This window comes from Corvus kubaryi, unplaced genomic scaffold (genome assembly GCF_017639235.1).
Source record: "Corvus kubaryi isolate FWS band 111438036 unplaced genomic scaffold, C.kubaryi_AGA036_p1.0 37396, whole genome shotgun sequence".
Lineage (NCBI taxonomy): Eukaryota > Metazoa > Chordata > Aves > Passeriformes > Corvidae > Corvus > Corvus kubaryi.
Window position 1 is genome coordinate 16194093 of NW_024581135.1, and position 13948 is coordinate 16208040.

The 13948-nt window shown below is 37.9% G+C and overlaps 1 protein-coding gene across 1 annotated transcript in view; it reads right to left on the reverse strand.

Annotated features, from left to right (window-relative positions):
* Nucleotides 1-13948, reverse strand: part of LY75 (lymphocyte antigen 75) — a 44445-nt gene that overhangs the window by 20112 nt on the left and 10385 nt on the right. Inside the window, exons 10-19 of the mRNA XM_042040544.1 lie at nt 12779-12867; nt 12255-12427; nt 11880-12076; nt 10377-10519; nt 4684-4765; nt 4033-4104; nt 2503-2626; nt 1620-1655; nt 1181-1356; nt 527-591 (exon numbers count right to left, since the gene is read on the reverse strand). Of these exons, the coding sequence (XP_041896478.1) occupies nt 527-591; nt 1181-1356; nt 1620-1655; nt 2503-2626; nt 4033-4104; nt 4684-4765; nt 10377-10519; nt 11880-12076; nt 12255-12427; nt 12779-12867 (1157 nt within the window). The remainder of the gene's footprint in view (nt 1-526; nt 592-1180; nt 1357-1619; nt 1656-2502; nt 2627-4032; nt 4105-4683; nt 4766-10376; nt 10520-11879; nt 12077-12254; nt 12428-12778; nt 12868-13948) is intronic.

Consider the following 13948-nt stretch of genomic DNA (forward strand, 5'->3'; position numbering starts at 1 on the left):
TTTGGAAAGTGAAGGACTTCCCTTGCAGGAAGCCAGTGAATCTTCTCTGCAGCCAAGAAAGGAATGATGCAAGATTTGCTGAGAGTCATCCCAACTCTACAAAGCTATACGAAAAGCCCTCCAAGAATTTGGCATTACCTAACTAAAAGAGTGATGTCTTAAACCAATTCCTGGTTCCCTGTTTTTGGGTATTCTTCAATCCTCAGAGTCAACAGACTGGGCATTTTTTTTTGCCAGTTCTCCAAGTGTTAACAGAACATAGAAGTGGGCTTAAAACCGTGATATAAGCATTTCAAAGATCAAGGGAATACGTTAGCTACTAGGACCACACATTTCAAGGATTCACACAACAAAACTAAGACGCCTAAGTCCAACAGCCCAAAATCTAGAGGCTATGATAAGACACACAAGGATTACTCATCCAGTTATAATAAAATTACTATTAATTAACTACTCTAGTTAACAATTCCTAAAAAGCACATCAAAAAAAGCTTACAATAAAGCATCTCATAATTATTCTACGTACGGTGAATGATAGCTGTAGCCATAATCAATAAACTTCAGCCACCACTTCTGTTCACTGTTTGATAACTGTGGAAATAAAGAACAAAACCCAGTATTTTACAACCCACAGAGAAAGAGCTCCTGACTCTACCAAAGATAGAACAATGTGACAAAATTAGTCACCGAGGTACTGAAAGTTGAGATGTTTTTCTCAGATGCTTTACAAGAATGTTTTTTCATGCTATGAACACCACAAACCCCTTTCAATAAAACCTATCAGACCACCATGCATTTCTAATTAAATCCTCTCACCAGGTGAAAAATTGTATGTTGTCCTGTGCATAAAATTAAGAACCAGCACGATTGTTAATGAAATATTTGCAGACAATGCAACGCTTACATGGTGGTCCTGCTATGACACTTTTTGACCATTCAGAGAGTTTTGGGGTTTTTTAGTGTTATTAAACCTACTTTTAAATTTAAAAATTCTTTTACCTGACTACCATTAAAATAATTCTCTTTTATCTCATCTTTTCCTTTTAAGTACAATTGAAAACCACTAAGGCCAACAGGGAAAAAAAAAATTAAGGATTAACATTTTCTTATATTGGAAAATTTGGCAAGTAAATTTCCCTGCAATGAAAAGTAACTGTGAAAACAGATTACACCTCCTTACCTTTTCTATTTGAGATAGTATTGTCCTGAGTTTTGGGTAAGACTCCACAGAGGCTAAATCACTATCATTTTTTTGACAGTAGAAAATAGCTTCCTGGTAGCTCAGGTTTTTATCTGGTACAAACCATAGCTCTGCTCCATCAACAACAAGCGGGGCTCCATGAATTCCAATTTCATCTACACGGAAGAAATACCACATGAGTAAGAAATAAAAGTCTGAAAAACAAATCCTTTCTTTTTCTGAATTTACTAAGAAATCTCAATTTGACACTGGGAAGAGTCAACACTCTGCATTTTGAACTCTCTCAAAATCAAATCAGTCATAACCTTTCCTGGTATCAAACAGGTATTGCAGTAGCAATGTAACAAAACTAAGGAAAGATACTGAATATAAACAACCCTATATACATAGTGGAAAAATACAAAAGAAGTCCAATTACCTGGTATATACCACTCTGGTGTCTTTGGAGTGCTACCTGTCCAGAGGAAAAAAGGAAAAGTCACCGATTTCACCCTCTAACAAAACCGTGGCCATCAATAATAGAATTGATGGTTAGTACTCATACTTCTCAGTATTCGTGATGGAAAAAAAAAAAGGAGAATGAAATCATACACAGGTTTAATAGTTTAAAATGAGATGATATGAAATTAATGGAAGTACTGCATATCTCCACCTTACACATCTGTGGTTCTTTTATCTCTCAAGCATCAAAGTAGTATATCTATCAGTATCTCACACCAACAAGAAAGTTTTATCCCGTGAAATACCTTTTAATGAACAACCGAAATGTAAAAGTCTACTGGATTACATTTCATACTGCATGAAAAACCTCAATCTGTGCAGATGTGCCACGCCATTCTTTTGTACTCCCGCTCCTCTTTCTCACTACAATGAGAAGCTGGTACACCAGTTTTACCAGAACAAGGCTAGCTCACCTAAGGTTGAAGCAAACTGTACACCCAAGATATCTGCTGATTTAGTAACAAATATCACTAAGAAAGATTAAGTAAAGTCCACAAATGCTGCAACTCAGTGGCTTATATCACCTCACAAAAAACCACTTCTCACTTCAGGGGACTAGAAAGAATATGGAAACAGTGATACTGCATCCTCCTCAGGGTCATTTTCTGATCTAGTTTTGAATATTCTAAGTGTACATCTGTTTGTATGTGACACCAGTAAGACATTTCATGTACTATACTCCTAGCAGTTCAGAGAGGAAGCAATAAAATATTGTTTCCAAAGTTTCTTTTATGGGGCAATAATGACAACTCATTGTATTAAACTTTTTATATGAATAAATGGATGTAACTGCAGTTCACCTTTTGTTATCTGGCAGACCCATTCAAGTTTAGCTTCACAATCAAAAGGCCTGAAGTAAAATTCCAGGTCTCTGCCTTCATGGAAATAAAATCTCCAAAATGATCTCCGTGAAAACTGTGAGGTCTGTATACAAGTAGAAACAGAGAACTGAGTACAGCATAGGCCTTTGAAATGTAAAATTAAACTGTATTAAAAAGATACTTTGGCAAAGTCAGTGTATTTTACTGTGTTGTTAGTCATACAATTTATTTTGCAAATAAAAGAGCAGATAAAGCTGTAACTTCAACTATAACTCTCCATGTTAGCTAACGTTGTGAAGCAATTACGTAAAGGGCTTAAGGTCAGTCTACATACAAATGTCCTAAAAGTCTTTTCTAGCAATAATGTTTCTTAGCGTTTTTGTAGTGCACAGGTTCTCATCAATGTTTATTATCTACACAAGCAACTTGCTCCCCTGAAATGATTCTCATTTCTGCTGAAAAGAAGAAACCATCTGAACTGACACAGAAACAATCTTTCTTATTTAAGATTTTTTTTTTTTTTTACAATCAAGCTTGAAGAACTGACTTCACTCTTGCTGGTCTCTCCAGTAAGGAGAATTTTTTATCATTTAGTGAAAGAACATATCTGTAACTGGCAAGTAGGAAAGTTACTATGTTCACAGCATTCCCTTCGAAGTGCTCTCCTTTGTCTAAAATTTTAGGAGCCCAATGCTGACCAGCTTCTCAGTCTGGGGTCATGAACACAGGAGAAGCAAATGAGGGAAATGGCTGTGAACAGAAGCACAGGGATGCAATTATCCTTTCCCCCAGTAAATCCTAAAAGCAGAGGTGGTTCTATTTAGGTTAAAAGGGATGGCAGGTACTGGAATGATCAAGCAAAAAGTCAGATGATACTTCAGAAAAATTAAAGGCTATTTTAAAACTCATGCCATCAAGACTAAATTAAGTACTGAAGAGCTTAATCAGGAATCAAGCTGAGGTCTGACATTTGAAATTAGAAACCAACACAGCATGTACAGTCTATTTCACAAGTAAACAAGGAAATACACACAATAAACACAAACATATGCTCTATCCTGGCTACTGCATTTCCCTTTTTCAGGTTTCAAACTTTTTCTTAATGTGCAGTTAAGAAAAGCTAATACAGATTTTAAAAGTTAGGTAGGGATCTCTGTGCTTTTTTGTTTTAGACTCCACAACACATCCTTCAGAATTATGTGTAATATACAAGAGATCCATAGTATGGCATTATACAATACAGAATAGCACTGTGACTAAAATATTTTGTAGTTAAAAAGGTTCAAAAGAAGTCCTATGAAAGGTTATCATTAGCACAGCACTTGTCATAAAAAAATACTTGATTAAGGGAAAGTTTGTAATAAGTGTAGATTGATAAAGGGAACACTACAGCTTTTTCACTATACTAAGAAAACATCTAAACCTAAATTCAGTATACAACTAGAAAAAGTATTTTTTCCAAGTACTTCCAAGTAAAAAACACACATTATTAAAAACCTTGAAACTAACCTTTAATGCAGCACAGTCTCTTGTATCATACTCATCTTCCAGGTAGTCAAGTGGCATAACAACACTGGTTACCTACAGGATGATGGACAGGGTGAAAGAATCAGCACTTGACACTTCACTGAGGCAATCCCAAGAGACAACCATGCAAACCTGAAATCCCATTATGTTTATTACTATTAAACTGTGTCTTGAATGACAGCTACTCCTTCAGTTTTGAGTCTCCATATCTGCTTGGGGGGGCAGGAAGGAGAAGGGGAGAGCTCCCAATCTCAGCCAAATGAAACAATTACAGTGAAGAAGATATTTTTGGAAAAGTCTGACATAACAAGGAAGTGAACAGATAAACCCTCCCTTCTGTTGTGACATGAAGACACCTTGTTCTCTCCACTACCTCTTGGATGTTTACTACTATATTTCTGTGAAATTATTTTAATATAATGGAGATGGAAATCAGGATAACCTTATTAAAGATATGTTTTTAATTGGAAATCTGCTTGGATGACAGCTCTTACGTGCACAGTCTTCTTCTGAATTATTAATCTGTTGAAAGACCTGACATACTTTAATTAAAATATTTATCAATTTACTTTCAATTCAGTCCTAGTTGAAACAAATCAGTACATGACATTTCCTGGTTAAAAGTTAACTTACAGGTTTGTTATCACTCCATTGCCAGGTTCCCAAAGAATCAGGACTCCTCTTATTCATTCCAATCCAGACCCATCTGTCATTGCTGTAAATAAACAAGATACAATCTTACACCAAGCATATGATTCAGCTCATTTAATAGGAAGACTGACCTATGGCATGGCATTACTTAAGACCAAGCAGCAAAACCAAGGTTCTACTACTGCAAGTTGTAGCAGTTCAAAGAGAAAACAGACGTAAGGGCTAGGACCTCTTCTGTACAGAAAAAACCCTAACTAAAACAGGTAATTCCTTTGTGGGCTGCATCACCACTTCATCAGTTGTCACATGATATAATGGTCTCTTTTCTACACTTTTCTTCCAGGATCACACACAGTGTTTATATGGTTTGGTTCCCTTTCTCTTGTCCACCTTGGGCTATCTCTCAAATATCATCAGCTCAAATACACTCTTCCTCAAACCACACAAAAGCTTCTATTCAAAGAACTGGCATGTTTCCCTTAACTTTGTCAGTGATATAAACACACTAAACCTGGGCAAAACCGTATTTCAATTACGCACCTTCATAAATGAGATGTAGACATAAATGAGCACCTAACAACAATGAGCACCTAACAACCTGACTTCAATGGTTGCATGAACAAGTGGCAACAGAAATTTTAGTCCAATCAGAACTGGGTGTTTTCCTAGATTTTGCTTCCTCATTTTTCAAAAGCAGCAGACACTTAAATCTAAAATTTCACCTGTGTTCTAAGACACAAAATTACCTGAAAAAAACAGGTTTACAATGTAAATACTCAAATCTGCAGTAAGAACCTTTACCATACTCTTTTGCTGATGAATATAAAGATGCTATAAAAAAGTTAAAGGTGCTAGTCCAACTGCAAGGCTAGTTTTGTACTGGAAGTTCTCAAAGATTCACATTTGTGTGGGGTACTGAACCTTATGATATTGCACTCCAATCTGCTACTCTGCCCAAGAAAGTCAGTAGACACTTCTCTGAATGACAGTATCAGCTGGAAGCAGCAGAGGGGAGAAAGACCATGAGTTTTCTATAAAATCACAGACTACATGAAACCCAATTGCAAAAGAGCTGTGGAAAAGGCACTCTCCTCAAGGTGGTCTGACGGCGATAGTAAAGCATTGATGCCACAGTACAGGGCTCCTGTAGAACCGGATCAGGAGCATTACTCCATCATGATGCACCAAATACAGAGAAGGAACACCTGACACTTGAAGAAATTGAAGAGTTTAGGCTATTAATAAGGATTGAGGATTTTCTTGTCTAGTCTTCCCAAAGAAAGAGAGGGAAAGGATATAATTATTATTTTTAATATTTTAGGAGACTAAATCCACAAGAAGAGGAGTAATTTGAGCAAAAAGGACATCACATCTGAAGGAACCACGACTCAGAAATAAATTTAAGTTCAAAATTGGACAGAGACATCTGACCAGCAGAGGTCAGAGTCTGTAAAAGGTTCCCCAGAAGGTAGTGCTGACAAACTTAGAGATCTGAAGTCAGAACTTAAAAATTTATGAAAATTACCTTATTACTCAGAGGGATGGACTCAGACTCAAGCTCACCCACATAAGGAATGTTATGAAACCCCAGGGCTATATTAAGGAAGTCTTTGATATAACTGTACCACTAGCTTTCCACACATATCACCATAAAGATTCTGAACAGTCTGAAAATACTGGTGGTGCAGCACCAAGAAACAGCTTAGCCCAGGGTATGTGAGCTAAGTACATGAAATCCAAGAAGGGCAACAGTTTTTTATTTGGTGAAGTTCCTTTTAGGAAGAAAAGTATCAGTCATCAACAGATCTAATTTTTTTGTTCTTTGTTCTCAACTCCAGTAATAATTTTCTGACATTGGTGAGAAGTGTGATAACTCTAGTATGATTTTATCATACTGATCAATCCTTTTAATGATACAACTAAGAAGCCTTCAAAGAGCCTAAATGCCCCGTATCACTGCAGAGGGAAAACTGTGAGCCAAACATTCACAGCTGTCAAGCAGCTAAATGACTTTTGGCTATTTGCCTTTAGGACTTTATTTTTCTGTGGCTGTTCTTCCAATTAGGAAGCAGACATCCCCTCCTAACTGTAACCTACAGACTTAGTGTAGTTTAAGCAGTTGATCACCACACAGGAATATCTACTAAAAAGAACATTTGAGACACTAATTTCTAAAGGATTTGCAGTAATTACCTGAGCAACTGCTCTAGAGCAAATTTTCAAACTCTTTCAATTTGTATTTGGCTTTTATATAATAAATAAATTGAAAACAAAAAGTGTGCCACGTCAAGAATTTCTCCAGCTTATCTCCCAATTTACAATTACTAGCCTGCAAACAGAACAATGTTTTCAGCTGACTGGGCTCTTACACATTAATGTGCCTCTTTTGCTTCCTTTGGAATTGTTCAGACATGAGCATGAGTAATTTAGTAACTGCTACACTACACTTGACAGTACCTTTAAGCTTCAGTAAAGCGTTCTGATAACCCTCTGAAATTATACTGTCATCTCATCACAGGAAAGAATTCCACCAACTATTTAAGACAAAGATGAATTAAAACTCTCTATTGCAATTAAGCTTGCAGCAAGGAATTTGCTTGTTCTTCAAGTATCTGTCTCCTCATTGCAAAGCATTTAAAATTCAGCCTGTGGACTGATATCAAAATGGATTTTTCAGTGACAGGGTGTCCTTCGAGCTACACTCCTGAAACTGCCTATAAAAACCTGAAGTATCCTGAGTTTTAAACTAAAACATACATGCAATTTGGGCTTTACAATGGACTCCACACTGATTGACACTGAAAGACCTAAATCTCTAGCAATCCCTGCTAGATTCTTTCACATAGAACTAAACATTCATAAAAGTCAAAGTACTACAGGAGCAAATAAATACAGTTCAGATTGCAAAGGGACTATAAACCCGTAATTTTTCTAATCATATTCTAACTGCCAAAATAGAAAATTATTTTCTGTGTCCTTTATGCCAGCTCCAACACAAGATGAAGAGCCTAAGTGAAGTTTTTGGGATTGCTTGTAGGTCAACCTAGTTCTTGACAAGAGGCAAGGTATACATCTGGACCAACCCCTTAATGGTGCAGTTTAAGGCACTGTTTAATCTTAGGCAGTGCTGGCCTAAAACTCTGCATGAAGCCCATCTGGCCACCCTGTTCTGCCTCCACTAACAGGCTACTGCACTAGCTAAATCACACCCTGCTAATTACCTGCTCTTGAGTGGAAGAAAAGAGAAGCTGAATTAATTCAATTACTACAACTTGCATCTCAGCTTTATTGCTGTTTTGGCCATTATGTTAAGGTGACTTTTTTCTTTCAAACTCAAGTGTTTGTAAGGCTTTCTAGATTCAGAACAGTTATAGCAGCAGAGCTGTTGATACATAAGGCAACCTGGATTTCTTTCCAGTAAGGTGTCCTCACTGAAATGCTACTTCTAACCAGTCAAAGCTATTTCTCTCCCTGTGTCCAGCACTGCTGCCAGCTATAAGCTGCAGAATGCTCACAAACACAGTCCAAAAAGAATGAAAGTAACTGAACCGGATCTGTTCTGCCTGTATCATGTCCCTTAAAGTCAAAAGAGGTTATCTCCTATTTCTTCCAGACAGGAGAAGGTTGGCAGGCAAATTTTATTTTCCTTTCCAATGGCAATAGCCTGACTTGGCTGGAGCAATTTTGGCTCTTATTTGACTCTAAGGTGGAATCTGAGTAAAGAACAGAATGGACTAGGCAAGCTGCCCTTTTCCTGGTGAACCAAAATGACTCTTGCTAACATTTAAAAACAAACAATTCTCAATGAGTCACCAGAGAACTGTGCAAGGGGAAAAAACCCGAAACCAAGAGAGTTGAGGTGTGGCTCCTTCCCCAGGACAAAATGAATGCACTGAATGAATGCTTTAGGTCAGACTTTGCACTGAGTAAATACAGGGAACATGAACAAACTGCATGCCAGCACACTCCAGCAGCTAATCACATCTAGTATCACCTTAGCATGATTTCTCCCAGTGAAATAATTCACATGGTTTCCTATCTCCTGTCTCAAATGAGCTTGATTTTCAGATAAACTACCCTTGACATTTGACCTCCAAAATATTTTATGTAATCAACACCTCTGAGTAATTTAAAAGCATAACTATCTTCAACAATTCATCATGTTATCTAAACAAACAAACATTATTTAAAATACCTCAGGCAATATCAACTATGTAGTATTTCAGTTCAGAATGTTCTGAAGTGCTGAAAAAGGGGTTAGCCCAGATGAAAATACTGTGTTTTCAGTTGTATTTGATATGAGCAGTTACTGCAACACTGACTGCAGAGTCAACTTATACCGGGCTCAATATATTGCCCCTCATTTTAAGTTCTGCTGGAATAATACTGAAATACTGAGACTTAACTACTTTCAGACTAAGTTCAAAATTTCTGAACTATGGGAAATGCATGAGCATTGTGTGTCAACTGACTCCCTTGGAGAGACAGAAGTGTCCACCTTTAAATTCCTAACAGAAAATATAATTAATACCTCAGACAGTTTGCAAGCTGAAAAGCAGTTCCAAGTACTTGTAGGAAAATAAAATGTTGCTTCTCTATTCACATTTCATAGTCAATTAGGTGCATTAAAACAAAATTCATAACTGCAAAACCATTTAATACAGCTAGAAATAATTTGTGCACTGATTTTATTTTGGGACTTCAGCCAGTTCAGCAAAGGAATCACAAGTGGCTTTTACACAAGCTAAACTATCTATAAATAGAGCATACAAGTTTGGTTTTGCCTCTTATTAACATAAACACTGAGTAATTTTCATGACTTGTGCACTTCTAAAAAAAGTTCACTGGTTTCTCAAGAAGGCACCTCTTCAGTCATCAGGTTTTAAAATTTAATCACAGTGTTGTATGCTGGCAGCTTCTGAAATAATCCTGATTTCGTTTGTTGATGAAAAAATTTAGATCACGTAACTGGCAGCATTTGAGTTTAAGCAGGCAAAAGTTCTGAAAAAACAGACTGTCAATCAAAAAAACATATTACACAAGGATCTGACATCACACCAATGCCTAATAAAGTTTTGCAGTGACAGCTCATCTGATTAAAAATAAAGGTTTAAACTCATAAATTATTTAGCATTTAATCTGTTGATACCAGAAAACTCAGCACACCCATCTAATGCCCACATAGTGTTAGTGCAACTATGCCAAATAGGATCTGTGCCAACCAGATTGCTGGACACTACATTATTCACATTTTTAGAAGTTAGCACCCAGTTTAGTCAGGAAGCATTTTGTGAATAAAAATGAGGCATATCTGAAAAACTGAAATGATAACTCATCTCTAAAGAATGTACCAGTAAAGAATAGGTACATTTACCATCTAGCTGTGCCAAAGTTCAACACAGCAAAGGAAAAACGTATTATAACAACAGACTTAGATTTGCTTTCAGCATCTTCCATTACATAAATTTCTCTTCCTGTGCTGCCTCTAGCAATGTGAAGTATTTGCCCAAGCTGTACTCCCTTGACATTTTCCAGCAAGGCAGTTCAAATGCCACATCTAGCTGTTCTGTGGGAAACACAGTTGTCACACTATCTCGTATTTGCCATTTGGGGTCAGCAGCAGCATTTGCGATCCACTGCAGAATCAACATCTTAGAACACGGCTAGTTTGTTACCTGATCATTTTTCTCAGGATAGAATGAAGTGCTTTGATTTCTTCTGACTGGCTAAAACTAGGCAGATGGCCTCCAAGGGCTTCACAGAACCTTTCTGCCTCTTCCCAGGTCCTGGTTCGCAGCACTCTTTCACTGTGGAAGAACTTCACAACAGCCAAATGTCAGAGCAGAAAATGACACACGTGGCAGTATTTTTAAAACACTCTTGTTCTACTAAAATATGGTCACCTGAGATTTAATAACTGGTATTTCCACAGGGAGAGAACTTGACTTTTTAACAATTTTTCTTTCAGTTTGTTTGACAACAGCCAGACTCTGAAGTTTAGCTGACAAAATTTGTTCAAACACAACATATTCCACATGACAGACTTTCCCTGTTTTTCTTTACCAGAAATATTTTAGAAACCACCAGCCAGCTCACTCCATAACTGCAAGTCAAGTTATAAGCTTAAAGGGATGTTGTTCATCCAAATTTATGGGGAACTACAGAGCCTAATGTTCACTGAAACTGGGCTTGTTTGACTGCTGCAGGTGAAGAAAGTTCTTTGGCACACCCTTGGCTACCTGTATGCATCAGAGGTGCAAGTTTGGCTCATACATCTCAGCTACCACATCCACTTGATCCCCCTGGTTTCAGTCCAGGACAATTCCCATCAGCTCGATCTCTCTGCACGGACATGCTGCATTTGGTCATCAACAGTTGTGGAGAATCTGCCAGGGCCAGCTGTCACGTCCATCAACTATGGGACAGCTATGCTGCACAGCAGCACAGACCTATCCCTTCGGGATGCTTGCCCACACCCATGTTACTCAGGCTGGGTTTCCCCACTTCGCTACATGAGCTGTTTACAAGAAACAGCTCATTGCAGACACCGAGTCCAAAAATGATGAATAAAGAATCCAATGAACAGCCTCAGTTTTAACTTGATTTAATTTTTAAAAGAGGGGAAAAACCTGCATTTCTAAATACAAATTTGTTCAAGCCATTCCAGCTAAACAGCACAGCTGCTTGCTTCCACTGTTTACTTCAAAACAGTAAAATGCAACTGAGGCTGAATGGTTTTTCATATCCGTATTCAAACCAGAGAATATCACACCTCTCCTATCCATACTCTAAGAGTACAGAAAGGAAAAGGACAAGGGAAAGTGATGCAAAGCACTTTCCTTCCCTGTGCAGGTGTCTGTGCATGCCAGAGGGCAGCAGAGAGGACACAGGCACAGCACCCTCTGACAGCATCAGGCTCCTGAGGCAGCAGCACAGGGCCAGTGCTGTTGCCCCACTCAGCTGCCCACAAAGAGGCACAATGCACCTTCCAGGAATGGCAGATGATGATGTGTGACAATATCTGCAGGCAGTCAATCTGAAACAACACCAATTCCCTTTCCTGGTGAGGAGCACCATTAAAGTGCCCTCCAGAGCAGCTCTGCCCACAAAATGGCTGATCACTCACTTCCTCCAAGACAGTAATGAGCAATTAACATCAAACAGAAGTAACATTTTACCTTGTAGCAGGCAAGGCCAGATCCATTGTGCCACCCAGGGGGACAGGGATCAGTTGGCTTTGGGAGCACTTCTGGCTCCTTGGGCTGCCCAATATATTTTTTGCAGATAGAAAATGCTTTAGTGGTTTTACAATCCTTAGTTTCCCACTTTCCAAGAGAATTTCCACTGGACATGGCCACACATCCTCCTGAAAACTCTGAAATTAAAGCCACCAAAAACATATTTAGAACTATTGGCTGGTTTTCAAAAGAAAACCTGACATATTTGTGAATTACTACTTTATTTCATGCTTGGAGTTCTGTAACATGGTACTCCAATGCTTGCTCAATGGAAAAGGACAGTATTTTTATGTGGTTTTTAGTTTTCAAATTTACCTGGTTGCATGGAATTCCAGTTAGTGTATGTCACAGCTTCAGGTTTTTCCCCATTCACTGTACCCCAGGAATATATTCCTGACTGGCTAATATCCTGCAAACCGGTCCAGAAGTACTTTTCTTCAACTTTGGTGTGTTTTCTAATTAGACTGTTTATAAATTCTTGCTCAAATCTGAAAATTCACAGATTAATCAGAGTCAATATTTGAAAGATATCAACCTACTGAGACAATTTTAAAACCAGGGATATTACTACATGAGTCAGTTCAGGCAGTCATCCAGGCAGTCCCATATTCAACATGGGGTCAGCGGGCTGGGAATTTTCATACTTCGAAGAAGGTTTCACATTGTAGGTTTACTATTCTCACGCCGTGGAAAACACGGCTTGCTAGTTCTTGGCAAAAGCAATTCTCTCTCTGCTTTGTCTTTATAAACCACTAGCTGGCATACAGAGGTTTTAATCTCTGGTTTTATCTCCAGGATTGTGCTGTTAAACCTGCTCATAAATTACAAGTGTGCTTTACCTGTTCATCACTGTAAGATTGCACTGGGCTCCAAATGAAACTTCCATTTTATCAATCCTGTAACAGTAGTTTCCATGTCTCTCCCATCCCTGGTTAGAGAACAAAAACCACATTTATACAAAATAACTTAACTTAGGCATTACCTACGGGAGAAAAGAAATCATTGCCAACACTGGCTGGTGCCCACAAGCTGGCACAGCATATACCAGAAAGAAATGCACTGTGTCACATACAAGGTCCACTATCATCAACTCTCAGATTCACAGTTGTAAAAAATAATGCAGCCACAGGAATAAAATACACCACTGTTTTAGCTCGCCTGGGCACAGTCTTCTGACCACTACGTGCATTTACAGAGAGAAACACAAGGGCAACAGCCCAGTCCTATCCAAACAATAGGAGTTTTCATGCTATTCCACCAACGCCAGGATTCAAACAGAAGAATACAAGGAAAGCATATGCTAATGTTTCTTTACTTCTGAGAAAAATACTTGATACTGAAAATGTGTGAACTTAAAAAATTTCTCTATTATTCAAATATTTCTCCCCATATTTACACTGAGATTTCAAGGAACATTAATGTGTTAACTCTTTTCTAACCTAACAATGCCACTGGCATCTGAACAGCAGAGAAAGCTGTAATTCCACATGCTGAAGTCTGAAAATACAGAGAAAAGAATACCCCAAGGTTGTGCAGAAAGAAAGATAAGGGGTAAACATCTTTCCTGTTGCAAGCAATATGTGACACAAAACTGAACCAAGTAACTCTGAAGTAGCTAGCAATACCATCCTAAGTTGTTCAAAAGACAAAAGACTTCTTTTTAAGCTTTATTTATGCTGTAACACGTCATACTGTATAAAAAACCTAAACAAAAAACCAAACCTCCCCCCCTTATTCAAGTCACAGAACAAAAATGAGAGCCAACGAAGTGTAACAAACGTAATCTCAGTTAACAATCTCTGCATATCTTTATGTTGCAAAGCGCTTATCCTAAATTTTAAAACATAATTTAAGTAAAAAAGACTGAATAAATGGTGTTATCAATAACATTTCTACTAAAATCAACTTCTTTTAAATAAATAAATAAAACACAACCTCTCCTGGGTCAAAGTTGATACTACTTTCATCAATAAACAGACTGATAATACATCCAGAGCCTGCTTAGGAGA